This window comes from Pogoniulus pusillus, chromosome Z, assembly GCF_015220805.1.
Source record: "Pogoniulus pusillus isolate bPogPus1 chromosome Z, bPogPus1.pri, whole genome shotgun sequence".
NCBI lineage: Eukaryota > Metazoa > Chordata > Aves > Piciformes > Lybiidae > Pogoniulus > Pogoniulus pusillus.
The window spans coordinates 10254762-10279292 of record NC_087309.1 but is presented as its reverse complement, the minus strand read 5'-3'; the positions used below and the strand labels follow the sequence as shown (position 1 = coordinate 10279292).

General features: G+C 43.6%; 1 protein-coding gene across 3 annotated transcripts in view; it reads left to right on the top strand.

The window, feature by feature from the left end:
• RAI14 (retinoic acid induced 14) overlaps window positions 1-24531 on the top strand; it is a 112158-nt gene that overhangs the window by 84478 nt on the left and 3149 nt on the right. For 2 of the 3 annotated variants that reach the window (XM_064176726.1, XM_064176729.1), the window contains exons 4-16: window positions 5838-5926; window positions 7639-7703; window positions 11017-11074; window positions 11589-11659; window positions 13639-13745; window positions 14732-14910; window positions 15587-15615; window positions 16571-16657; window positions 17281-17367; window positions 18044-18104; window positions 19150-19268; window positions 19764-21260; window positions 22472-22621. In XM_064176726.1, the coding sequence (XP_064032796.1) occupies window positions 5838-5926; window positions 7639-7703; window positions 11017-11074; window positions 11589-11659; window positions 13639-13745; window positions 14732-14910; window positions 15587-15615; window positions 16571-16657; window positions 17281-17367; window positions 18044-18104; window positions 19150-19268; window positions 19764-21260; window positions 22472-22621 (2599 nt within the window). The remainder of the gene's footprint in view (window positions 1-5837; window positions 5927-7638; window positions 7704-11016; window positions 11075-11588; window positions 11660-13638; window positions 13746-14731; window positions 14911-15586; window positions 15616-16570; window positions 16658-17280; window positions 17368-18043; window positions 18105-19149; window positions 19269-19763; window positions 21261-22471; window positions 22622-24531) is intronic. The other variant, XM_064176730.1, reaches the window with a different exon arrangement.

The window sequence follows — 24531 nt, the reverse complement described above, 5'->3', positions numbered from 1 at the left end:
AAATGTCCACACTAGAGGGCTGTGAGATGGTAGCAGTACAAGGACACAGGCTGCGGACTCAAAAGAAACGGCTGGAGGGGAGCTCTAGCAGCCCAGTGCTGCTTCATTAGGTCATTAAATGATGGAGAGCTAAACCTTATAATTCTCTCTTTTCATGGGATTCTGCGTGTGATTTTTATCACAGTATCACACAGTATCACCAAGGTTGGAAGAGACCTCATAGGTCATCAAGTCCAACCCTTTACCACAGAGCTCAAGGCTAGACCATGGCACCAAGTGCCACGTCCAACCTTGCCTTGAACAGCCCCAGGGACGGCGACTCCACTACCTCCCCGGGCAGCCCATTCCAGTGTCCAATGACTCTCTCAGTGAAGAACTTTCTCCTCACCTCCAGCCTAAATTTTCCCTGGCACAGCCTGAGCCTGTGTCCTCTTGTTCTTGTGCTGGCCACCTGAGAGAAGTGAGCAACCTCCTCCTGGCCACAACCACCCCTCAGGTAGTTGTAGACAGCAATAAGGTCCCCCCTGAGCCTCCTCTTCTCCAGGCTAAACAATCCCAGCTCCCTCAGCCTCTCCTCGTAGGGCTTGTGCTCAAGGCCTCTCCCCAGCCTCGTCGCCCTTCTCTGGACACGCTCAAGCATCTCAATGTCCCTTTTAAACTGGGGGGCCCAGAACTGAACACAGTACTCAAGGTGTGGTCTAACCTTTTTATCCTTAACTAGATCTTTACATCCTTCGCGATTGCTCTCTCACCTTTCACACTGTGTGCACTGCTTACAGATAGGTGATGTTTCTTTCACTCCATCAGCTTGGGGGAAGCAATATTTTTAATCAAGCCTTTCATACCTGTTGCAGAGGGGGATTTCTGTACCTACGCCTATTTAGTGGAGGAGAGAAGTTAATTGGGGTGATATAAAAATTTTATATAAAAATATAGAACTATTAAATTCAATGTTCTGAACTCTCACCACCCCCAACCACTGTATATTGATATTAAAGGTTGTACATGGTTATGAAAACAGTTTAGGATAAAATATGTACAGGGATTTGTTCTAACTAGCAAACATTCAAACTATAAATAGAGAGAGGAGTTTTCCCTGCGGCTTAATGCCACTTGGGATCTTTATGCTATTTGCCCAGCAGAGCAGGCTGGAACTCTTTCTGCTCTATGGCAGAGGCAACTTATATTTACAGAGATATTGAAGCTTTTACTCACAACTCTTTATCAATTATTAATCACCCTCTGGGAATGTGTCACAGCCTGTGCCTAATGTCCAATTCTCCAGGATCTGTGCCTGTGGACTCTGAGGCTGGAATCTTCTCGGTTTGAGGGGAGAGGTAAACCTTCCCAGTTTATGGGGAAGTATGAGTTTTCTCTAACCTTTTCTCCTGGCAAAGGATGGTCCCTGCCTTGGTGCTGCTGGCTTCTTCTGGATGCTTTGTCCAGGGATTCTGACCTTGGCAGTATTTCAGGAGCAGGAGATTGTTCATGGCTTCAGGCCGTGTGTGCAGGCAATCCGCAGTCTGCTTCCTGGTTCTCTCAGTGGCAGTGGCTTTTACCAGGCAATGGTAGGCAGCAGGCATGCAAAGTGTGCGCGGCTGCTGGGAGTCTGAGCTCCATAGGTAAAGGCAATGCTGGATCTGGTTCTGGTAGCACCGTAGCGTGCAGATGTGCACAGATGGCTTAGGAGGATGTAGGCTCCTTATATATATATAAATGTGCAGGCTTAAATGAGCTCTGCAAGAAAGGTACGCAGGCAGGTGAGCTGTGAATGCGGGTCAGAGCTGTGTCTGAGCCGTGCAGGTGAGTCAGAGCAGCAGGGTGCTGCAATGGGGTCCGAGCACATTGTTTACCTGTGCACCCCTATTTATTGAATGTGGGCCGAGATTGATGGCCTCGTTGGCCACTAGAATGACCAATCAGGTTGGCAGTCAGCCAAACCTTACCATAGTAGGCAGAAGGCTCTTGCCTGGACTTTCCCAAATATGGGGATCACATGGGTTTGCCCCAGGGAGACACGAGCTGGGTGTGTGTGAGCTTACACAACCTGTTTATAACCAGGGGTCCTGGCAGAAAAACATGTCCAGGCAAGGCAAGGCATAAATAAGCCTCTTTTTGGGCCTACAGGCCCTCCATGACAATACCTGAGGATCTTTTTGGCCATGTGAAACAAAGCACCTGAATGTGTGACAACTTGTTGAGAACTGCCACAGGCATTGTTTACGCTGGTGAGATTGACATATTCAGAGATATGTAGGCTCAAAGGGGTTAAGTTTTTCTTCTCTCCATGAAACTTCTTTTGCACTTTGTGTATTCATGTTGCACTTGGCACTATCCTACACAATCTGTCCATAAAACCTCCGTATCACAGATTCAGCCAAGTTATTATTATTCAAGTATTTCTTACTACATGTGTTGTCAAATGTAAGCGAGCCAAGAGCGTGCTTCACAGCTTCCCTAATATTTAAGTGACTTGGATTGTGTTGTGTGTCTGCACAAATGTATCTGAATGTGTTTCAGTATTTGTTGGTATGCTGTTCTGGCTAAATTAGAGGTGCTGGAATTTGTCAGACCTCGTTTTGTGTTCCTCCCCTAGCCATTTTCCCAGACTCTGAGAAACTTCTTCAAGAGAACAATGTTTATACAACTTTGCATTGGTCACCAAGTACATGATGTTTTGGGTTTGAGTGACCGGAGAACAGCCAGCAGCAGTGCTTCGCCTGCTCCTGGAAGTGTTAACTCTTCCATTTGTTTGTGGCAGTAGTAAGCATGAGGATGAGCAGAAGAATTGTTCATGTTTGCAGAGAGCGGCTCAAAGCCTAAGTGCTGCCTATCGGCTGTTTGCAATCAGCGACACCCAGCGTGCACGGATTCCTTGTAGGAAGTGAGGTAGCTGCTGTACCTGATAGAGGGCTCTGTTCCAGGAGCCCTCCTGTTTTGGTTAATCCTCTGCCCTTTGGCAGATCTTGTCTGTAGGTCTTTTTTTTTCCATTCCTGCTCAGTGTTCAAGAAGGGGGTCGGAGTGGCTGGAGAGCAGCCAGACAGAGAGGGATCTGGGGGTGCTGATTGATACCCGCCTGAACATGAGCCAGCAGTGTGCCCAGGTGGCCAAGAGAGCCAGTGGCATCCTGGCCTGCATCAGGAATGGTGTGGCCAGCAGGAGCAGGGAGGTCATTCTGCCCCTGTACTCTGCACTGGTTAGACCACACCTTGAGTGCTGTGTTCAGTTCTGGGCCCCCCAGTTTAGGAGGGACATTGAGATGCTTGAGCGTGTCCAGAGAAGGGCGACGAGGCTGGTGAGAGGCCTTGAGCACAGCCCTACGAGGAGAGGCTGAGGGAGCTGGGATTGGTTAGCCTGGAGAAGAGGAGGCTCAGGGGTGACCTTATTGCTGTCTGCAACTACCTGAGGGGAGGTTGTGGCCAGGAGGAGGTTGCTCTCTTCTCTCAGGTGGCCAGCACCAGAACGAGAGGACACAGCCTCAGGCTGTGCCAGGGGAGATTTAGGCTGGAGGTGAGGAGAAAGTTCTTCACTGAGAGAGTCATTGGACACTGGAATGGGCTGCCCGGGGAGGTGGTGGAGTCGCCGTCCCTGGAGCTGTTCAAGGCAGGATTGGACGTGGCACTTGGTGCCATGGTCTAGCCTTGAGCTCTGTGGTAAAGGGTTGGACTTGATGACCTGTGAGGTCTCTTCCAACCCTGATGATACTGTGATACTGTGATACTGTGAAGGCTGCAAAGAGGTCTATGGCTAAGAGAAGCAGTGTTGCAATGCACATAACTATGTCTCAGAAGTATCTGTTGCATTCCTGCCTGCTTTTTCCAGTTGCCCTGGTTCGCAGGCTGAACTTTCTGTGTTTAACATTTAAAGGAAGCAGGTTTTGTTTTGTTTTGTTTTGTTTTTTTTTTTCCAAATGTAAACTCTTAAATAGAAGTAGTTGGTATGACTGTGTGATTGCAGTGTTCCTTTTAGATTCCAGAGGAAAATTCCTCTAACACAGTTGTGCATGATATTTAAAACTAACTTCTCCTTTAAAAGGTACTAGAAAATATTCTAGGAACACTGGCTTTTTCAGTTTGGAGGCATGCTGATGAAGGTTCCAGCTTTTCACATGCACTTCAGTAGTAACTAGAAATCCTTGTTCTTGAATTTGTGTTTTACATTATTCATACTGAAAAACAGCTCTTCATATCCAGCTAATACTTGTAGGACCCGTGGGGAAGCAATGCCTCTGCTGTGCCCATATCTTGAAACTCACTGATGTTGGCATCAGGAGGCTATAGCTTCTATTTTCAGGAACTTTTCTTTTGTTTTTGCTTCCCAGCAAAATTAAGTCATCAGCCAGGAAGAAAGGGACCTGGGGGTACTGATAGATAGTAGGCTGAAGATGAGCCAGCAGTGTGCCCAGGTGGCCAAGAGAGCCAATGACATCCTGGCCTGCATCAGGAACACTGTGGCCAGTAGGACAAGGGAGGTTATTCTTGCCCTGTACTCAGCACTGGTCAGGCCACACCTTGAGTACTGTGTCCAGTTCTGGGCCCCTCAATTCAAGAGAGATGTTGAAGTGCTGGAAGGTGTCCAGAGAAGGGCAACAAGGCTGGTGAGGGGCCTAGAGCACAAACTGTATGAGGAGAGGCTGAGGGAGCTGGGGTTGTTTAGCCTAGAGAAGAGGAGGCTCAGGGTGACCTCATTGCTGTCTACAACTATCTGAAGGGAGGTAGTAGCCAGGTGAGGTTGGTCTCTTCTCCCAGGCAACCAGCAACAGAAGAAGGGGACACAGTCTCAAGTTGTGCTGGGGGAAGTACAGGCTGGATGTTAGGAGGAAGCTGTTGGCAGAGAGAGTGATTTGCATTGGAATGGGCTGCCCAGGGAGGTGGTGGAGTCACTGTCCCTGGAAGTGTTCAAGAAGAGGTACTTGGTCCCATGGTGTAGTTGACTGGCTAGGGCTGGGTGCTAGGTTGGAGTGGATGATCCTGGAGGTCTCTTCCAACCTGGTTGATTCTATGGTTCTATGATCTGTGTAAGACTGCTTCTGTGAATCTTTGAGGTGTCAAGGATGTCAAACATGAACTTGCAAAAAGGCTTGAGTTCAGTAAACTCCTTTGATTTGTTCTGTAATTGCATCTTTGGTAACTGACCCTGTTAAGTTCATCCTGCCATGGTATGTTTAGTGTGTGATTTTCCCACTGTTCAAACAAGCAGGTAAAGCAAAAGTTGAAAATATGCATCTTTATCATAGTCTCACTGATATGCAGTACCTTTGCTGTCTCCAGGTGATAGTCACAAACAACGGAGATTCCCCCCGCTTCCCTGTGGGAAGATGAACTCCGTAAAGGACAGTGCAGGAGCACAGCTTGATTTAGTTTAACTTAGAAAGTTAATCACCTTTTAGAGTTTCTAAATTTTGTCCAGGGGAAATCAGGATTCAATAGGACAAAGTCAGTCACTGTGAGTATTTCCTTCCCTAATTTCCCAAGTGGAGGCATTCTGTGGGGATATTACATCACTAGAGACAGTTTAGAAACTGGGTGGTACTAGTTGCCCATTAAAACATATGGCACTGGTTAATGGGACAGCAGCCTGTGTGAAAGTGTGACTTTTTGACGTGCCTTCTCACTTTCAGAGCTATTATCTTCTTGGGAGGTGGTGGAGGGATGCCAGAAGATGTAAGTGACAGGAAAGGGAGGACTTGCCAGTCCCTGGGTAGTGAATGGAAGGGAAAGGAGGTTGTCCCAGTTTTTCTGTGATCTAGTTCTTCTCACCAAAACATTCTAGCTAGCTTCAAACTAGCACAGAGGTGTCAATAAAAGAAAAGTGACGTGCAATTGCTCTCTTCCAGTTTTCACCTGGCAGCTACAAAAGGGCATGCAGAGTGCCTCAGGATCATGATGACACATGGTGCAGATGTGGCAGCCCAAGATGGTGCAGGTATGTCTCTGTGAACCTATACATGTAGGCTGATACACTCAATTTGCCTATTACAGCTTTTCCACACATGCTGTGTAGAAGAAGCAGTCATGTCCCTTTGCAGGTTTGGGTATACTTGCTTTACTGCACAAACAATTCATATTCTAAAGCCCTTAAAAACTTTTGCCCTAATACCATAAACACTAATGTTTATAGTAGACTCCAGATGCAAATTGATTGCTTGATTTTTAATTGTTAAAGTATAATTTTAGATTCTATTTCTTTTTAAAACCCCTCCCCAAACTCTTTTTATTAACTTCATTTGAGGGTTTTTAACTCGGTTCAGTCAAGATCTTTGGTGTTGCTTTTCTGTGCATCCAGGGTATTAGCTGTACAAGACTTGCAATAAAACATTTACTCAGGATTATGATAAACTGAAAAGAACAGATACAGGCCAAAACAGAGGGCCAAGAGCTGTGAAGTATTCTGTCTCAACCCTCAGGAGTCCTATACATTAATTGCTATCCATTCCACTGGGAGAATCATGGGAGTTGAATTTGAAATTGGTAAACTCTTCCCAATGGATTTCAACTGACATATCTATGGTGTCTGTGCCCAGCATTTTCTCTGGCTAGCCACATCATCTTAGTGAGCTATCAGTATTCTGTCTTTTCAGTAGTGATCTGTAAGTGTTGGGCTCTTGAGCTCTGATTTGGCTACTGACTGCAGCCTTTGGGAATTTCTGTCATACATGGAAATGGTTTGCCTCTATAAGGAAGTGTCTGTGGCAGTGGAAGAAGCATTCAGACTATACATAATGATAGGAGGATATATGTGTCCTATACAGACTACTATTCAGAATTCATACTTCATCTTGCCCCAGGATTTCATTAGTTATTTGGATAATAAGAGGTTGCCTGCTCTCTCACCTTAGAGTATCAACCCAGCATCCATTAAGGAAAGCCTTGTCTGTAATAGTCAGATCATTTACAGTGAGGTTCTGCTGCCTCATTCAGTACTAAATCTTAGCTCCTTTATTTCTTAGTTATATGGATAATTTATTGATTTGCTGTCATTGCCTCTTCAATTTTTCAGATGCTCTGTAAGATGAAACTAAAGGAAAGACTGTAGCCTTTCATCATAAATCCAGTCAGTAAATCACTGTATTGCATATCTACATGTGAGCTCACAGATGATAAATAAATTAACCAAAAAAAGAGGATCTATAAGATGCAAACAGAAGTAGATTTTTGTTCTGATTCCTTTTCTGGGTGCAGATCCGTTGTAGCAGTAGCTCATGAGTTTGGCTGGTTTTGCTCTTACTGCTGGGTTGCTTCTTCACGGCCAAATGGAACAAATTGTGAAGATGCTTGACAGACATCACTCTGCAAAGGAGGCTGAGTAATAGAGGAAAATTGCTCTTTTTTAAGAAACAAAACATAACTGCACAGTCTTAGACTTACTCCTGCCAAGGTGTAATCTGGCACAATGTTTATGTTATTCTTTCACATGAAGCTGGACTTTGAGATTGTTCTCTTAACCTGCCTGAACAGCAGCCTGCCACAAACACATTCTGCTTGATGTGGATTTTTATATTATTTTCTCTATCCTTACTTTTCATGTGTCATAGGAACAAGGTGGATAGTTAAGAATTTTGCCTTTGTCACAGAAGAGTTTATCCCTGTGCTTTCACATGATTCATTACTCAATTTGCTTTACTTTTATTCATTCAGGACACAGTGCTTTACATCTTGCAGCAAAGAACAGTCACCTGGATTGCATTAAGAGGTTACTTCAGGTAAACTGAAAACTTCATGTTGTATTCTAAGGTTTCTTTAATGCCTTTAGATTGGTTCCATTACATATTGACACATTTCCTGCTGAATATCTGCACTGACACTTCTGAGCTGTTGCCTTATCTCCCTGCAATCAAGAGAGGTGCCTGGGTTTAAAGATGCTTTAGGCACTGTGAATGGATGATAGAAAATACTGTGATACCTTCTCTGAGTAGTCCACAAATCAGTTTTCACTGTGCAGCTGATCTGACATAGCAGGGTTGGGCTTCAAGCAGGTTGCAGCTTCTGCCTAGCTTCCTGAGTTTTGTCTGTGTTATTGGGTAGTTTGGAAGTAGATGGTTTAAGAAGCATAGAGGAAGAGGCTTTTTCACTTATGGAGGGATTTTGATACTGTTACACTGGAATGCTGTCTGTTTGTTGTTCCCATGCAAATGACTGTCAAGTTTTAAAGCCAAAGGCAGAAGAAGCCAAAGCAGTTCAGATGCTGAAATATGGAAATAGTCAAATCCTCAGTGAAATGATGCAAAAGACAGCAAAGGGCTAGAAAGGGGCTAGAAAGAATGGGGGCTAGAAAGAATGAAGAAATAAGAAAAGCAAATGTGAAGGCAGAGAAAAGATGGTGTTGAGGGTTAAGATGTGTGTTTGTAAGGAACGAAATACGTTGTCCATCTTGCCTCCATTTGAGGAAGCCACTTGAGTTTTGGTGGAGGTGATCAGAGGAATGGGACACATTTTTAGGAGTTTGAAGTTAGCAGCATGACGGTGGCTCAAATTGCAGGTGAAATATTGAATAGTGCCTCCACTTGTGCACAGAAGGAGAATGAATCCTGTATCCCAGTCTCTAAATCATTGGGTTTTTTTCCATAGTATCAATTGTAAAATGTTTTGGGTTGAAAGTGACCTCCAAAGGCCATCTAGTCCAGCCCCCCTGCATTCAGCAGGGACATAGTCCATTAGGTCAGGTTGCTCAGAGTGTTGTTGAGCCTGACTTTGAATATCTACATGGGTGGGGCCTCAACCACCTCCCCGGGGAACCTTTTCTGGTGCTCCACTACTCTTATAGTAAGGAACTTCTTCCTAATGTCCAACCTAAACCTACTCGTCTCTAAAACCATTGCCCCTTGTCCTATCACTACAGGCCTTTGTGAACAGTCCCTTTCCAGCCATCTTGTCAGCCCCCTTCATATACTGGAAGGCTGCTATTAGGTCTCTCCTGAGTATTCTGTTCTCCAGGCTGAAGAACCCCAGCTCTCTCAGCCTGTCCTTGTAGAAGAGGTGTTCTAGCCCCCTGGATTATTTTCATGGTCCTACTTTGCCCTTCCCTCCGGGCTTTCTAGTTGTCCTGTGACTGACGCCTGTCAATGTCTCTGACAGTACTGAATCCAATTTAACTCCTTCCCACCTCCATAGTGTTTGCAAGGTGTCTCTCCTCTTCACCCGCACCTGCAAAAGGGTGTTAGCATTAACCAAAGGGTTGTCATTAACGACTGAGGCTCCCCTCTTCCAGATTTCATTACTGCTGCTACCGCAAGCGCTTTTACAGCTTGAACAGTGACACCAAGCGGTCACTGGTGGTATTGCACGCAGCGGCCGGCGTGGTACCTCAGCCACCAGACTCTCTGTTTAGTACCAAGCATCTGCTGCCTATTCGCTTACCTGCTGCAGCCACAGAGTGCTTTTGTCGCCGTTTTGCTTGTTGCATATGCAGCTTTCTCAGTATGTCTGTAAGTTCAAACCCATTGGTTTTTGGATTGCTTTTAGTATCATAGTATCATCAGGGTTGGAAGAGACCTCACAGATCATCGAGTCCAACCCTTTACCACAGAGCTCAAGGCTAGACCATGGCACCAAGTGCCACGTCCAACCTTGCCTTGAACAGCTCCAGGGACGGCGACTCCACCACCTCCCCGGGCAGCCCATTCCAGTGTCCAATGACTCTCTCAGTGAAGAACTTTCTCCTCACCTCCAGCCTAAATCTCCCCTGGCACAGCCTGAGGCTGTGTCCTCTTGTTCTGGCGCTGGCCACCTGAGAGAAGAGAGCAACCTCCCCCTGGCCACAACCACCCCTCAGGTAGTTGTAGACAGCAATGAGGTCACCCCTGAGCCTCCTCCTCTCCAGGCTAACCAGTCTCAGCTCCCTCAGCCTCTCCTCATAGGGCTGTGCTCAAGGCCTCTCACCAGCCTCGTTGCCCTTCTCTGGACACGCTCAAGCATCTCAACGTCCCTTTTAAACTGGGGAGCCCAGAACTGAACACAATACTCAAGGTGTGGTCTAACCAGTGCAGAGTACAAGGGCAGAATGACCTCCCTGCTCCTGCTGACCATACCATTCCTGATGCAGGCCAGGATGCCTGCTTCTGGGGACCAGTATAGTGATATAAACTGTACGTGTGAGGAATGTCTAATTTTTGTGTGCAGGAGCTGAGTTTAAAAGGCTGTGTAATTATTTTTCACAAACAGAATCTTGACATTTTTGTTACAAACTGTGGTAATCTACGTGAACCTGTCTTCACAGAACACCGTAGGTGTGTTGGAGGCAGGACTACGTTTGGAAGTTTCAGAAGCTCGTTGTTTTGGAGTCATACCTTCTTGCATCCAAAGAATAGCAATTAAACTGATGAAGGGTTTAGAGAACAAGTCTTATGAGAAACAACTGAGAGAAACTGGGTTGTTTGTTCTGGAGAGAAGAAGGATGAGGGGAGACTTTATTGCTCTCTTCAGCTACCTGAAAGGAAGTTAGGGTGGAGCAGGTGTTGGTCTCTTTTCCCAGGTAATAAACAATAGAACAAGAGGAAATTATCTCAGGTTGCACCAGGGGAGGTTTAGTTTGAACAGTAGGAAATATTTCTTCTCATGAATTGTTGTAAAACATTAGAACAGGCTGCCCAGTGAAGTGGTTGAGTCACCATACTTGGGAGTATTTAAAAGCACATAGATGTAGTGACTGGAAACATGGTTTTGTGGCAAGTTGGCTGTTAAATTTACGGTTGGACTTGATGATCTTGAAGGTCTTTTCCAACCTAACTGATTCTATAATCATGGTTGCTGTAGCCCTCACTTAATGCAGAATGGTACAAAGCTTTTCTGAGGCACTTCTCAAAGTAAGCATTTCCTGTGTTTAAGCTCATGAAGAAAGGAGAGGCCAGATTGGTATAGATGAGAGCTGTGCCTTTCTTCACTGTCCTTTCCTGGACTAGCTCATAAAACTTTCCCAAAGATGTTCATCACTCTGTCCTTGTCATGTATTATGTTTTATTTCCTTGGTGTTCCTCTGATCATGTTTTTTTTTTCTTTTCTCCTCACTGAAATGTGCAGAGTAAATGTCCAGTAGACAGCACTGACAATGCTGGGAAAACAGCTTTGCATTTTGCAGGTAACTTCTTTGTTTAAAGCTTGTACTGTGCCTTTTGTCATGCTTCATACCACTGGTTCTTCAGCCTGATGGAGATTTTCATCTGATTGGATAAATCTAGTGACTCCACCTGATGGTTTACAAATTTCAGGGCTTGTAGTTTTGAGTTTGGGTTTGTTTTTTTTCAGAGAAACACTGTGACTATTGAATCTCAGTGAGTTGCAGTTAACAAGCTTAGCTTGCAAGTGCAGAGCTATTGCAGTACTTGAGATGAGGTTGATTGTTAATGTCAATAATGTTTTAAGATTGTGTCTTCTCCTGCTAGTTTGGACCGTGAGCATTGGTTGTATTTCTGCATACAACTTGCTGTTCACCCTTTCAGCCTTTCTGTCCTTCACAAGACAGAGAAATGCAGCTTGGTTCTTTTTTTTCTGAGACCCCACTGCAGTGCTGTAGTACTGCACATCGAAGCGCAGAAAGCCAATTTCCAATGTGGAATTTAATGGACTTCCATGCTTCTGTTTTCTTTTTTTAGCCACATGTGGTTGTCTTCAAGCAGTTCAGCTTCTGTGTGAACACAAATGTCCAGTTAATGTGAAAGATTTGGTATGTACCTCTTCTTCCTTTCTGTACTTCAAATACTTCAGAGCGTTTATCACTCTCTACTCCAGTCAACCTCAGTCTTAGAAGTTCAAAGCAATGGCATGCTGGTAGTTTTTTCTTAGATTTCTTAGTTCCTTTTGCAATTTGCCATAGCAGAGGTGGGGCACTACTTCACAATCTAGTACAGTAGTGCTAGGGTTGATTCTCATTAAATGGAGGCATTGGTACAAGTAAATAGATTCAATTCTGACACATTCAGAAGATAATTAAAAGCCTTTCTATCTTCTCCAGTAGCCTTTGGAAAAGGACCATTATGTGGCCAACTGCTGTGCAATGCTTACAAAGCCCAACCCAAGTATGACAAGCCTGAAGGGAAAAAAGTTATTCTTGACATAGTCTAAAGGCTCAGGACTATTACAAACAACAACACTGCAGACACTACAAACAGCCAGGACTATTTTTGGAAATGATGCAGCTGCCTGATAGAAAACACTCTGCTGATAAAGGGGAAGCAATTACATGCAGAAGGCAGTGGGAAAATAAAAGGCATAACAGTATTTGAACTTGTTTGTTTAGTTGGTTTGGACTTTGATCTGTTTCCTCCCTATCTGATCTTTCTAATAAAAAAATCTGTCACAGAGGTTAGATCTTAAATTTCATCAGATGCCATTTAAAGGCAGAAAATGTTTGTTCATTCTTAAGAAAAAGAAAGCTGCAGGAGTATTTTTTAGATGTGCTCAGTTGTATCGTGATTGATCATAGGGAAGGGGGAGCCAGACCAACCTGAGAATTTGGGCAGTGGACCTACTTGGGAAATTCCAGTCAGGTACTAGGAAAAAAAATAATCTTATTATGAATGCAGTCAGACACTGAAACTATTACCCAGAGACTTAATGGTGTCTCTGCCTTGGGAGATGCTTAAGACTTGACTGGACAACTCTCTGTACTTGAAGCTTGCCTAGCTTTGGACTGAGAACAGAGGGGAAGGATCCTCAGATGACCTCCAAAAGTGTCTCCTAAATAAGTAATTATGTGAAGTGTTGTACTTTTGCCTTGAACTTAGTTAAAATGATCATTTTCAGTTGTAGATTCATAGAATGATTTAGGCTGGAAGGGACCTCAAAGATCATCCAGTTCCAACCCCCTACCAGAGGCAGGGACACCTCTCACTAGAACAGGTCGCTCAAGGTCTCATCCAACCTGGCCTTCAACACCCTCAGATGGGGAGCATCCACAGCCTCCCTGGGCAACCTGTTCCAGTGTCTCATCTCCCTCACTCTAAAGAACTTCTTACGATCTAGTTTAAGTCTCCCCTCTACCAGTTCAAACCCATTATTCCTCATCCTGTCATTACAAGACCTTGTCAATAGTGCCTCCCTAACCCTCCTGTAGGCCCCCTTCAGCTACTTCAGCTACTACAAGGTCTCCTCGAAGCCTTGTTTTCTCCAGGCCGCAGAGCGTAACTCTCATAGCCTGTCCTCATAGAAGAGCTGCTGCAGCCCTCTGAGTGACTTTGTGGCCTGCTCTGGGCTCACTCCAACAGCTTGATGTCCTTCTTGTGTTGGGGGTTACAGAACTGCACACAGAACTCCAGGTGGAGTGTCATGAGAGCAGAGTAAAGGAGGAGAATCTCTTTCCTTGCCCTGCTGGCCGTGCTTCTCTTGATGCAGCCCAGCACATGATTTTGTTCTGAAGCTGCTTAAAGATGCTCTATTATAACACAAAAACATTGTATTATATTAAGCAAACAACAAATAGAGTACAAATAGCAAAAAACATTCCTACTTCTGTTGCTTTGCATCCACAGTGGTCAAGAAACTAAGGTAAACCCAGCTGCATTTATGGTACATGAGAAAAACCTATTGGTAGTAGCACCTCATTTGTGCTATATAGAAGTAAAAGGTCATAGCTAACCTTCAGATTGCAATGGTACTTGTAAGTGAATGGATTGTTGTTCACAGTTCCTTTAAATGCATTCCTAGGATGGGAACATACCTCTGCTGCTTGCAGTACAAAATGGGCATATGGAAGTTTGCAAATATCTTCTGGACCATGGAGCAGACGTCAACACCAGGGATAAAAATGGAAGGTACAGCAGGTTCACATGTTAATTCTTCCCTGAGGCTGACTGTCAAGTGAAAATTTCTTCTCAAATCCTCCCCAGAATAGTTGCTCTTGGGTGAAATAATGCTTTCTGTACTGTACAACTTATCCTGATTGTTGAGAAGGCTTGGAGAGTTCTACCTGAAGGGGAAGGTGAAAAAGAAACTGTGCAACCACAAAACTTGATGGGCCTGTAAGATTTCCCCATTTCTACCAGAGCTATAAATCCCAGAACAATTCCTACAAGGGTCTGATAGTGCTTGTCCACACATCATTTTGTAGATGCCTGAGTTTTAAGTGCTGCTCTCTTTTTGACATTAATCAATTTCTCAAACTTAAATCCTAACACTGTTACTTGGCAGTAACATCTGGGCAGGGTTTTTTTTTTTTCTAACTTAGTGCAGCCACAGCAGCAAGAGAAAGAAAGGCCAGGACTGGGTGGTAGAGATGCTCTTGTCTTAGAAAGTGCCACTTAGAGATTTGTTGCGTTTATAGGTAGTGCCTGTCTTGGAATTAATGCTTTTTTGAAAGGCAACATCATTGCAGTGAAAAACTGTGCTTGTTGTGGTGGTACTGATGAAGATCAGGAGTCTTTGAAAATCAGGGACTCTTTTGTAAACAAGTCAGTTAAACCACAAAGGTGAAACTAGGTGCTGAGAAGACTCAGCACTTAAACACGGTATCAGTCTTGGTTACTGTATGTCATAACAATGCTTACACTGTTTTTTGGCAGCACCTGGGAGGATAAGACTGGGCCCTAACTTGTTTTTTATTAGACCAAAGATTATTAGCACACCCTTTGTTTTAGATTGTCTAAAGAAAAAACCCCTTTGGTGTTTGGGTTGGTCAGTACACATGCTGATAAAGGCTTGGACTTTATCACACTATAACTTTTTTTGCTGAAAAATGAGCTGCTGCTTAAGAGAACATTCCTGACACTTACTTTGTGTGTGTTTTGTTTGTTTTGTCCAGAACTGCTCTGATGATGGCTTGTGAGGCTGGTAGCCTTAACATGGTGGAAACCTTGCTTAAGAAAGGTGCAGATGTCAGTTTAGTCGATGTCTTTGGACAGAATGCCCTGCATTACTCCAAGCTCTCCGAGCATACAGGGATCCAGAATCTCCTATCATCAAAGTTATCTCAGGATGTGGGTATGTGAGAGATGCTAATCTGCACTTCTTGAAATGGCTACATGTATGAACAAGTTTATTTGATAAGGTAGGCTGAAAAGTTTCAAGAGCCATCTTCAGAATGGTCTGGCTGAGGCTTTCCAAAAGCAGGAAAATGTGGTCTTTGCTGTAAGCAGTAATATTTAGCATGGGATAAAGCACTGAGCAGGACAAAAAGCCCTCTCTCATTTGGAGAATGAAAAGGTAAGCTGATACAGCAGCATCATGAAGTCTTGCATAGTTTGGAACAGATATTTTATTTATAATGTGGAAGAGTAAGTAAAACTTACAGCTCCTCACCAGAGTGGTTGGAAAAGGAACTAATGTAGGTAGAGTTCTATGGTCAAACTCTAAAGCAAGGCTTCTAAAGCAAGAAGTAGTGTGCAAGAGTTGTGTGAGATGACAGTGAAACAAGAATTCTCACAATCCTTCAAATTTTGCCTGAATGTGAAACCCAAAAAGCAGTAGAACAAGGATACTATTCAAATGAAATTCAGAAACTAAAGTGCATTTCTCAGCTTTCAAATAGGAGTTTTAACAAAAATCAATGAGGTATTTATGGTATGGAAAGCAGAGCTAAGAGATGGGTTAGGAAAGACAAACAGCTTTTATTTCTTTGGCAACCGTTCTTAATTTCACTTCTTTTTCTGCTTCACAGATACAAAGTCACCAACGAAAGCAAAGGAGGTATTTGTCCTTTTGGTTTTAAAAATACTTGAGCAGTGTAGATGTGTAGCTTCAGAAAAACTTCAGTAGTTGGCATGTCTAGAAGCAAAAGTAAATGCACTGCCACTGACTACTCTATAATGTGAGAAGGTTTTGTTGCTTATTTAAGACAAGTCTTTTGAGAACGTTGTTTTTAGACTTAGCTTCTCTCTGTAACAAGCAGCCTGCTGAGAAAAGGAAAGGAGAGTGTGTGTGCATGTGCATGTGTGTCAGGAAGATGTGCCACTTTCCTCGTGTGTCATGGAAGAGGCTGGCTTTTGGATCTCTTCAGGCTGTAGAGATGATGATCTAGAAAAGTTCCCTGCTCCCAAAACATACAGTTGAAGGTTATTCCTGGTTAAATCTTACTTGAGACCTCTGCCTGTGAGAATCTCAGAGTATGTAGGCAATTAAATTAGTTTCTTGTGTTGTTTTGTTTTGTTTTGTTCTCATGTCATGGAGTGCAAGTAGACCTTGTAGATGTGCTGGTGGCTGAAAAGTGGATGAGGGTGCAGTGCATTGATTCATGCCTTTTCTCAGTGGAGAGATTGGTTATTCAGGGAGCCCAGAGGGAAGCTGGTGGAGAGGAAGGGTCGCTGTTAAGAATGACATGACTGGGTTATGTGTGAAGGGAGGTGTTGAAGATACCAAGTCCTAAACCTATTGTCAGCTTCTGCTTTTTTCACTAAATCTTAACTGAAGCATGGATTACAAGGGGGCAGATTCCTATTGTCAGGCATGTTTAATATCTTTGTGTTAGTATGGATGTAGTCTTCAGATAGAGAATAAATTAAACAAAAGAGGCACTGCATGAGCTGCTAAAGTTGATATTAATGTGGGATTTTTGTTTGTTTGTTTGTTTTTTTACACAACAACTTGCTCGGACTTTACTAACCAAACTAACAAACCTACCTTTTCTGGCTGGTGAAACTTTCAGCATGATCAAGGCTCTAAATTAAGTTCAGAAAGAAGTGGAACTCCAAAAAAACGCAAAGCCCCACCTCCTCCTGTCAGTCCTATTCAGGTAAAGAAAAGACCAATTTTGAAATGCTTTTAGGGGGTGAAAAGCATTTTGAACGTTACATGAAAGATGCCATCTGGGTTTTCTCTTGTCACTGTTACTTTGTTTGCCTCTTTTACCATGACTGCTTCCCATGTCATTAGGATGTTGCCATGAAAGCACGTGTTGGTTAGGTTAACTTGAAATACAGCATGGTCTGAGATACGACTGCACAAATTTTACTGTACAGTTGCTTCTTCCACCCAATGTTGAAGAGGGTCTTGTGGTTTTTGCCAACTTCCATAAGTGAATAGTTGTGTATATTTCAATTACACATATATACGTACACGTTATTGTGTGGTACATATAAATCTGAAAGTAAAATACTTAAATAGATTCAAGTAGTATCAAAATGCAGCAGAACAGATTTAATGTTAAATACTACCTATGTAAACACCTACAGTGCACATGTAATACTGACTCTGAAGAGCACTGAGCAATGAGATCTGCTTTTTGAACTAACCTAAAGTTAATGCTAGTGGAGGGAAGAACTACTCTTTGATGCATGTGTTTATGGACATGTGTTAGAGGAACACTCATATGTACATATATGTGTCCATAACCTATTTATATAAAACCTTTTACAGCTTAGTGATACCTCCTCTCCACTCTCATCAACTTCAACTCCCATGACTGGAAAGGGGCAGGCTTTCTTTGCTGACCAAGTGTGCAAGGTATCAGTTATCTGTTCTTATGAAGCTTATGGAAGGAAAGTACAGTATCTTGATAATCTGTTTAGCTGTCTGCTCAGTTTCCACTGAATTAATTCACTGAAGTTTAGGAACAGAAAATAATCCAAATCTACTTCAGTGTAATTTTATAAAGCAAGTGTGGATTAATTTATGTTTTCTGAATAGGTAAGTGGAGTCAGTCATAAATATGGTTGTGGAAGTAAGTGTTAATGCTATGAGAGCTCCCTACCTGCTACTAGCAAAGATCACAGCATTGTGCAGTGCAAAATGGAGAAACCCTTTCACCAAAAGATGTTGGGGAAATGGCTGAGTGTGTTTTGTTTGATCTTTACCTTATGGTAGGAAGGATTTAAAACAAAATTAATACATTAGAACACACTGGTGTAATTTACCACAGGAGCTGCTGTCTTCAAAGCAATCTGTCAGATCGTTGCCTATGTTTCACTAAAATCTAATGAGAATTGGGCAATGGAATCCAAGTTAAAAAATATGTAAGATTTTGAAATACTGGCCACATGCTGCAGTTAAACAGGAGTCTAGAAATAAACCTATTTGCCAGGCTTTTTTCGTCACTGTCTGTACTGTCTGTACTTCTCTTTGGTGAACTGTCCATCTTTACCCCTGATTTCTGTGAAAGCATTTTCCTTTGGTATTTAAGCAGGAAGAATTCAGCTCCTTGCATCAAGATAATAAAGACAGACTGAGTAACAGCATGACAGGTAAACAATAACATTTGTACAGGCTGGGGAGGGACAGAGTGGCTGGAGAGCAGCCAGGCAGAGGGACCAGGGGGTACTGGTTGACAGCAGCTGAAGATGAGCCAGCAGTGTGCCCAGATGGCCAAGAAAGCCAATGGCATCCTGGCCTGCATCAGGAATAGTGTGGCCAGCAGGACCAGGGAAGTCGTTCTGCCCCTGTACTTAGCACTGGTCAGGCCACACCTTGGGTACTGTGTCCAGTTCTGGGCTCCTCAATTTAAGAAAGGTGTTGAGGTGCTTGAAGGTGTCCAGAGAAGGGCACCAAGGCTGGTGAGGGGCCTGGAGCACAGCTGTGTGAGAAGAGGCTGAGGGAGCTGGGGGTGTTTAGCCTGGAGAAGAGAAGGCTCAGGGGGGACCTCATTGATGTCTACAACTACCTGAAAGGAGCTTGTAGCCAGGTGGGCTTGGTCTCTTCTCCCAGGCAAGCAGTGACAATATGAGGGGACAGCCTCAAGCTGTGCCAGGGGACATTTAGGCTGGATGCTAGAAGGAAGTAGTTCACAGAGTGATTGGCATTGGAATGGGCTGCCCCGGGGAGGTGATGGAGTCATCATCCCTGGAGGTGTTTAAAAGGAGACTGGATGAGGCACTTAGTACCATGGTATAGTTAATTAGAAGCTGTTACGTTAGACTTGCTGATCTCAAAGGTGTTACTTCTGTAATTCTGTGATTTAATCCTTGTTTTCATACTCAGTTATTGGTTTAGGTGGTGTGCAATGTTGAAATCTCAACAGAAATCTTCTGTGCCCTTCCAATTAAGAATGTGACACAGAGTCAGTATTGGGGTAATGTTTTTTAATTTCACTAACAGCTCCCCACCAGAACCTTCTGCTTCTAATGGGTCAGCAAACATGTTTTGGAGGAAGGAGTTCTTAGGAACAGTTTTCTTGCTCACTAGTGTTCCTGGGAACAAACTGCTGAATTTGGAAGGTTAGAATACCTAACTAGCTAGCATTTCATCTTTTTGAAAGCTTCTGAATCCTATTTCTCTTTTTTCTCTGCAAAGGTGCTGATAGTTTGCTGGATGTAAGTTCTGAAGCTGACCAGCAAGATCTACTTCTGTTGATGCAAGCAAAAATTGCTTCTTTGACATTGCACAATAAGGAGCTGCAGGACAAATTACAGGTGGCTGTTCTTTCTAGTGCTGTCTTAATCTTCCAGCAGAGCAAAGAGCTGCTTACCACTTTAAAGAGGTGTACCGTGAAGATAATTTTCGTGAGCTTTCTTGGTGGTAAGATCATGTAAACACTCAGCCTCAGAGGAACAGTGTTTTGATCTTCTTACTTTCCCCATAAACTCTGGAATAACTTTGTTTATTATGATAAACACATTCTAAGAGATATTGTTAACAGTTGTGCTAGCAAGATTTTAATTTACATAGCTTTGATTGTTAGCTGATGAGATCACCCCAGACTTTCAGAGGAGCATGGTACTGCCTTCTCTCACTGTGAATGACTAAATGGGACCAGCTGAGTTTTGAATTTTAATATAACTTCCTTTCATGTTGTTTTAATTACCTCTCTCTGTAGGATATGGAAAGATTTCCTTGCTTACTCTGTTTTACAAAAATATAATAATGTTCTTGTTTTCACTGTGCAATTTGGGTTTCTGTCTGCACAGGAAAGAACACCTAAAGAAGTGGAATCTCATCAAACAGAGTTTGATCGAACAACAGATAGACAAAATGAGTTCCTGGCTCAGGAGCTGAAGTCTACATCAAATGCCACTCAAATTCAAGAGAAGGTGACAAGCCCCAGTGATGTAAAAGTGAAGTACCTCAAGGAAGACTTAAAGGATGCCCAGAGGAAATCAGAGAATTCTGAAGCCAAAAGAAAGTACACAGATTCTCAGGTCTGGTCTAGAGTTCCAGAAACAGATCACTTAAACAGTACAGACATTTCAGAAAATGGCTCTGATCTTAACCTGAAGTTCCAAGACACTCAAAATCGGTATGAGGAAGCTGTGAATGAGGCTCTGAACATACAAAGGCAAGTGAAGGTGGGTCTTAGTTCCTCTGAACATGAAGAGACTACTTCTGATTTGAGTAGACTGAAGGTTACGTGTGAAGAAGTCGAAATTCTTAGGCAAGAGTTGAGGAAAGTGTTGGAGGAAAGTGAAAGACAAAAAGAGAAAGTGAGAGAGCTACAGAAAAAGTGTGAAGAACAAGAGCAGAATGTAGCAAGCAAATTGTCTGTAGAAGAGTGTGAGGAAATGAAGAATTCGTATTGCTCAGTTATTGATAACATCAATCAAGAGAAAGCGTTGTTGATTGAGAGGTACAAAGAAGGGCAAGAGGAAATTAAAAGGCTACGGGACAAGCTGACAAGTCAGACACAGTTGCAGGCTAGTGCTGAGGCTGGAGAAAAGGAAAGTGTAATGCACAGAATGATAGATGATCTCAACAGGCAACTTAGTGAATTATCTCAGTTGTACCAAGAGGCACAAACAGAGCTTGAAGACTACAGGAAGAGAAAAACTCTAGATGATATAGCTTTGGACTACATCCCCAGAGAGGAGCATGAGAAGCTGATGCAGGTAACGAATTCTTTGAAATACAAAGCAGAAAATGAGCTATCAGAAATGAAGTTGCAGTACACAAAAGCATTAGATGAAGCAGAAGAACTAAAGCAGCTGTTAGACATTCAGAAACAAAACTCTTTGCCAATTACTGAACACCATCAGGTGATGAATGCACTCAGAAATACTGTAAAGGTAATGGAGGAAGAAGTAAATGAGCTCAAATCACTGCTTGCCAGCAAGGAAAGAGAAGTAAGAAACTTACAGAAGGAGCTTCTGGAAGAAAAAGCTGCAGTTAATGAAGCAATGGTACCCAAGGCTGCATACGAAAAGCTCCAGTCTTCACTAGAAGGTGAAGTTAGTATTCTGTCATCCAAACTGAAGGATGCCATCCAAGAGAAGGAAAATGTGTCCTTAGATGCTATGCAATTGAGAAATGAAGTTTTGCACTTGAAAGAAGAGAAAGCAAATATGCATACTCTTCTTGAAGCAAAGGAATGGGAGGTGACTGGTCTTCAGCAGAAGTACCACCAAGCTCAGGAAGAAATTAAAAGACACTCTGAAAGCTCCTCAAAACTAGAAGAAGACAAAGACAGAAAGGTTGGTGATTCACTACAGTGAATATACATGACTTCAGACTACAAAATGTGCTGAATGGTGCATAAGTAATGTAACAGATGATGTTGTGTCAGGTGTTACAGAGTGGAACAGCTGCCCAGGTGAAAATTCAGATAGCAAAGTCAAAGAAGTTTTGAGTGTGTTCAGCTCCACAGTTGGTCTCACTGTCCTGTGGAGAATTCTAATATCTTTCACTGTGCTACCTCTTTTAAGCTCTGCTTTTGTTGGGTTCACACTGTTCAGGCAGCTGAAGTCAAAAACATTTACAGCAGGGCGATATGCCAGAGGAGACAAGAAAACAAAAGATCAGAAAGGAGCAAAAAAGTACTAATTGATTTTATTTTATCATCTTAACCTTAGCATGGCTTGACTAAGCTTTTCCTCTGTAGCTACCATATCTGTCTCTACAAATTCTTTTATGGAGAGCTATGTATTTTGGTAGCTGTGAATAGCTGACCTATGTTTGAGGTGTTTCTCCCTTGCGTTCAGCAGCAGCATTTGTAAAGGTGGTAAATGCAGAATCACAGAACCTTAGAGGTTGGAAGGGACCTCCAGAGATCATCGAGTCCAAACTCCCTGCCAAGTCAGGATCTCCTAGGGTAGTTCTCATAGGAATGCGTCCAGGCAGGTTTTGGAGTCTCCGTCTCTGGAGACTCCACAACCTCTCTGAGCAGCCTGTTCCAGTGCTTTGTTACCCTCACTGTAAAGAAATTTCTCCGCGTGTTAAGGTGAAGCCTTCTCTGTTCCAGTTTGTAGCTGTTGCTCCTTGTCTTATTGCTGCTCACCAGCAAAAAGAGCTTGGCCCCAGCCACTTGACACCCACCCCTCGGATATTTGTACATATTGATCAGGTCTCCTTTCAGTCGTCTCTTCTCCAGACTACACAGCCCCAGGGCTGTCAGTCTCTCTCCACAGGGAAGGTGCTCAAGTCCCCAGGTCATCCTTGTGCAGTCCTTGTTTATAAATACTGCTGACTTTCAGGATAAGGAATGCATTTGGAATTGGCTGGGCTAGGAAGGGAGGGTGGACAGAGAAGCACTGCAGCTCCTTGCTTGCGTGACGTCTCTTTGTCCATTGAGTTTATTTGCATCTTGTTTTTTTCCTGTTTAAAGTCACAAATAGCCCCAAGATGAGACCCACAAGAATACACTATGTACTGTGGCTTTTAATGATTTGTTTTTCTGCCTCCCTAGATCAATGAAATGTCCAAGGAAGTAAGCAAATTAAAAGAAGCATTGAACAGCCTTTCTCAGCTTTCCTACTCGACTGGTGCTCCCAAAAGACAAAGCCAACAGCTGGAGGCGTTACAACAACAAGTGAAGCAGTTGCAAAACCAGCTGACTGTAAGTGTGATGATTTGTAGAACCACCATTGTTCCCAGTTCTCTGAAGATGATGCTTACCTTTCTCCACTCCACCTTGTCTACAGTTAAGCACAGTCAGTGAATGCAAGGAAGTTAATTTTTATCCAGAGGTTGCATAATGTCTTTCAAACATTTAGAATCTGCAAGTCATGAACTAACTCCTTTAAAATACTCTAGCTGGTGAAAACCTCTTTCCCCAGTATGTTTTCTCAGATGAGTAGTGGGGCAAAGTTCCTGTGCTTGCTGTGAAGTGTAGTGACCAGACTTGCTGCTGAGACTCTGAGGGGAGTAGACATCACCACTGTTTTCCTTTCACAGCCTATGATCTAGTTCTTCTCACCAAAACATTCTACCCTGCTTCAGACTAGCACACCCTCATTTGTGAAAAATATGGGCAGTGTGCAGTGGGTTGGTGTGTTTTCTCAAGAGTGTTCATCAGCTGAAGGCTGACTGTTGTTTTAAGCTAAACTCAGTTTGACTTTCTGGAATGAAACTGTCACTGAAGTTTCAAATCAAGTAAATACCTCTGTTCATGGAGAGCACAGTTTATTCTCTGAAGTTCTGGATTGCTTCATTTATTTTTTTAATTAGTGCATGTATTCATGCATGAAAAAGGTAGTCTTCTAGGCTGAGTTGAGTCATAATTGCTCTTTCCAAGAGCTTTCCTGCATCAGGAACAGTGTGGCCAGTAGGACAAGGGAGGTTATTCTTCCCCTGTACTCAGCACTGGTCAGACCACACCTTGAGTACTGTGTCCAGTTCTGGGCCCCTCAATTCAAGAAGGATGTTGAGGTGCTGGAACGTGTCCAGAGAAGGGCAACAAAGCTGGTGAGGGGCCTGGAGCACAAATCCTATGAGGAGAAGTTGAGGGAGCTGGGCCTGTTTAGCCTGGAGAAGAGGAGGCTCAGAGGTGATTTTATTACGGTCTACAACTACCTGAAGGGACATTGTAGCCAGGTGGGGGTTGGCCTCTTCTCCCAGGCAACCAGCAATAGAACAAGGGGACACAGTCTCAAGTTGTGCCAGGGTAGGTCTAGGCTGGCTATTAGGAAGAAGTTCTTCACAGAGAGAATGATTTCCCATTGGAATGGGCTGCCCAGGGAGGTGGTGGAGGCACCGTCCCTGGGGGTCTTCAAGCAAAGCCTGGATGAGGCACTTAGTGCCATGGTCTAGTTGACTGGATAGGGCTGGGTGCTAGGTTGGACTGGATGATCTTGGAGGTCTCTTCCAACCTGGTTGATTCTATGGTTCTATGATTCTATGAAAAGTAGCATTTAAATTCTTTGCTGAGGTTGAAGAGGAGGTAAAGTCCACCAGAAGCCTTTTTTGAGAGCTCTGGAGTAACTCTGACAGGAGACTTTCCAGCGTTACATGCTAAACAGCTTACCTGGTGCCTGTTTTCCTACCTTCTCCAGCGGAAGAGTCAATATGGGCCAAAACAATTCTCTTGCAATGCTGAGAAATAAGTAGGCAGACAGCTAAAGACTACATCTTATAAGTTTTTGCCTACCCCAGTCCACCAAGTTCAGAATCCCACTGCTTAAGGATCAGCAAAGTAATGCAATCATAGAATCATAGGATCACAGGATGTTAGGGGTTGGAAGGGACCCAAAGGATCATCGAGTCCAACCGCCCTGCTGGAGCAGGACAATACTATCTAGCACAGATCACAGAGGAGCACATCCAGACAGACCTTGAAAGTCTCCAGAGAAGGAGACTCCACGACCTCCTTGGGGAGCCTGTTCCAGTGCTCTGCGACCCTTACAGTAAAGAAGTTCCTCCTTGTGTTGAGGCAGAACCTCTTTTACTGCAACTTGCACCCGTTGGTCCTTGTCCTATTACAGGGAGCAGTGAGCAGAGCCTGTCCCCTGCTCCTGGCAGCCCTCATAT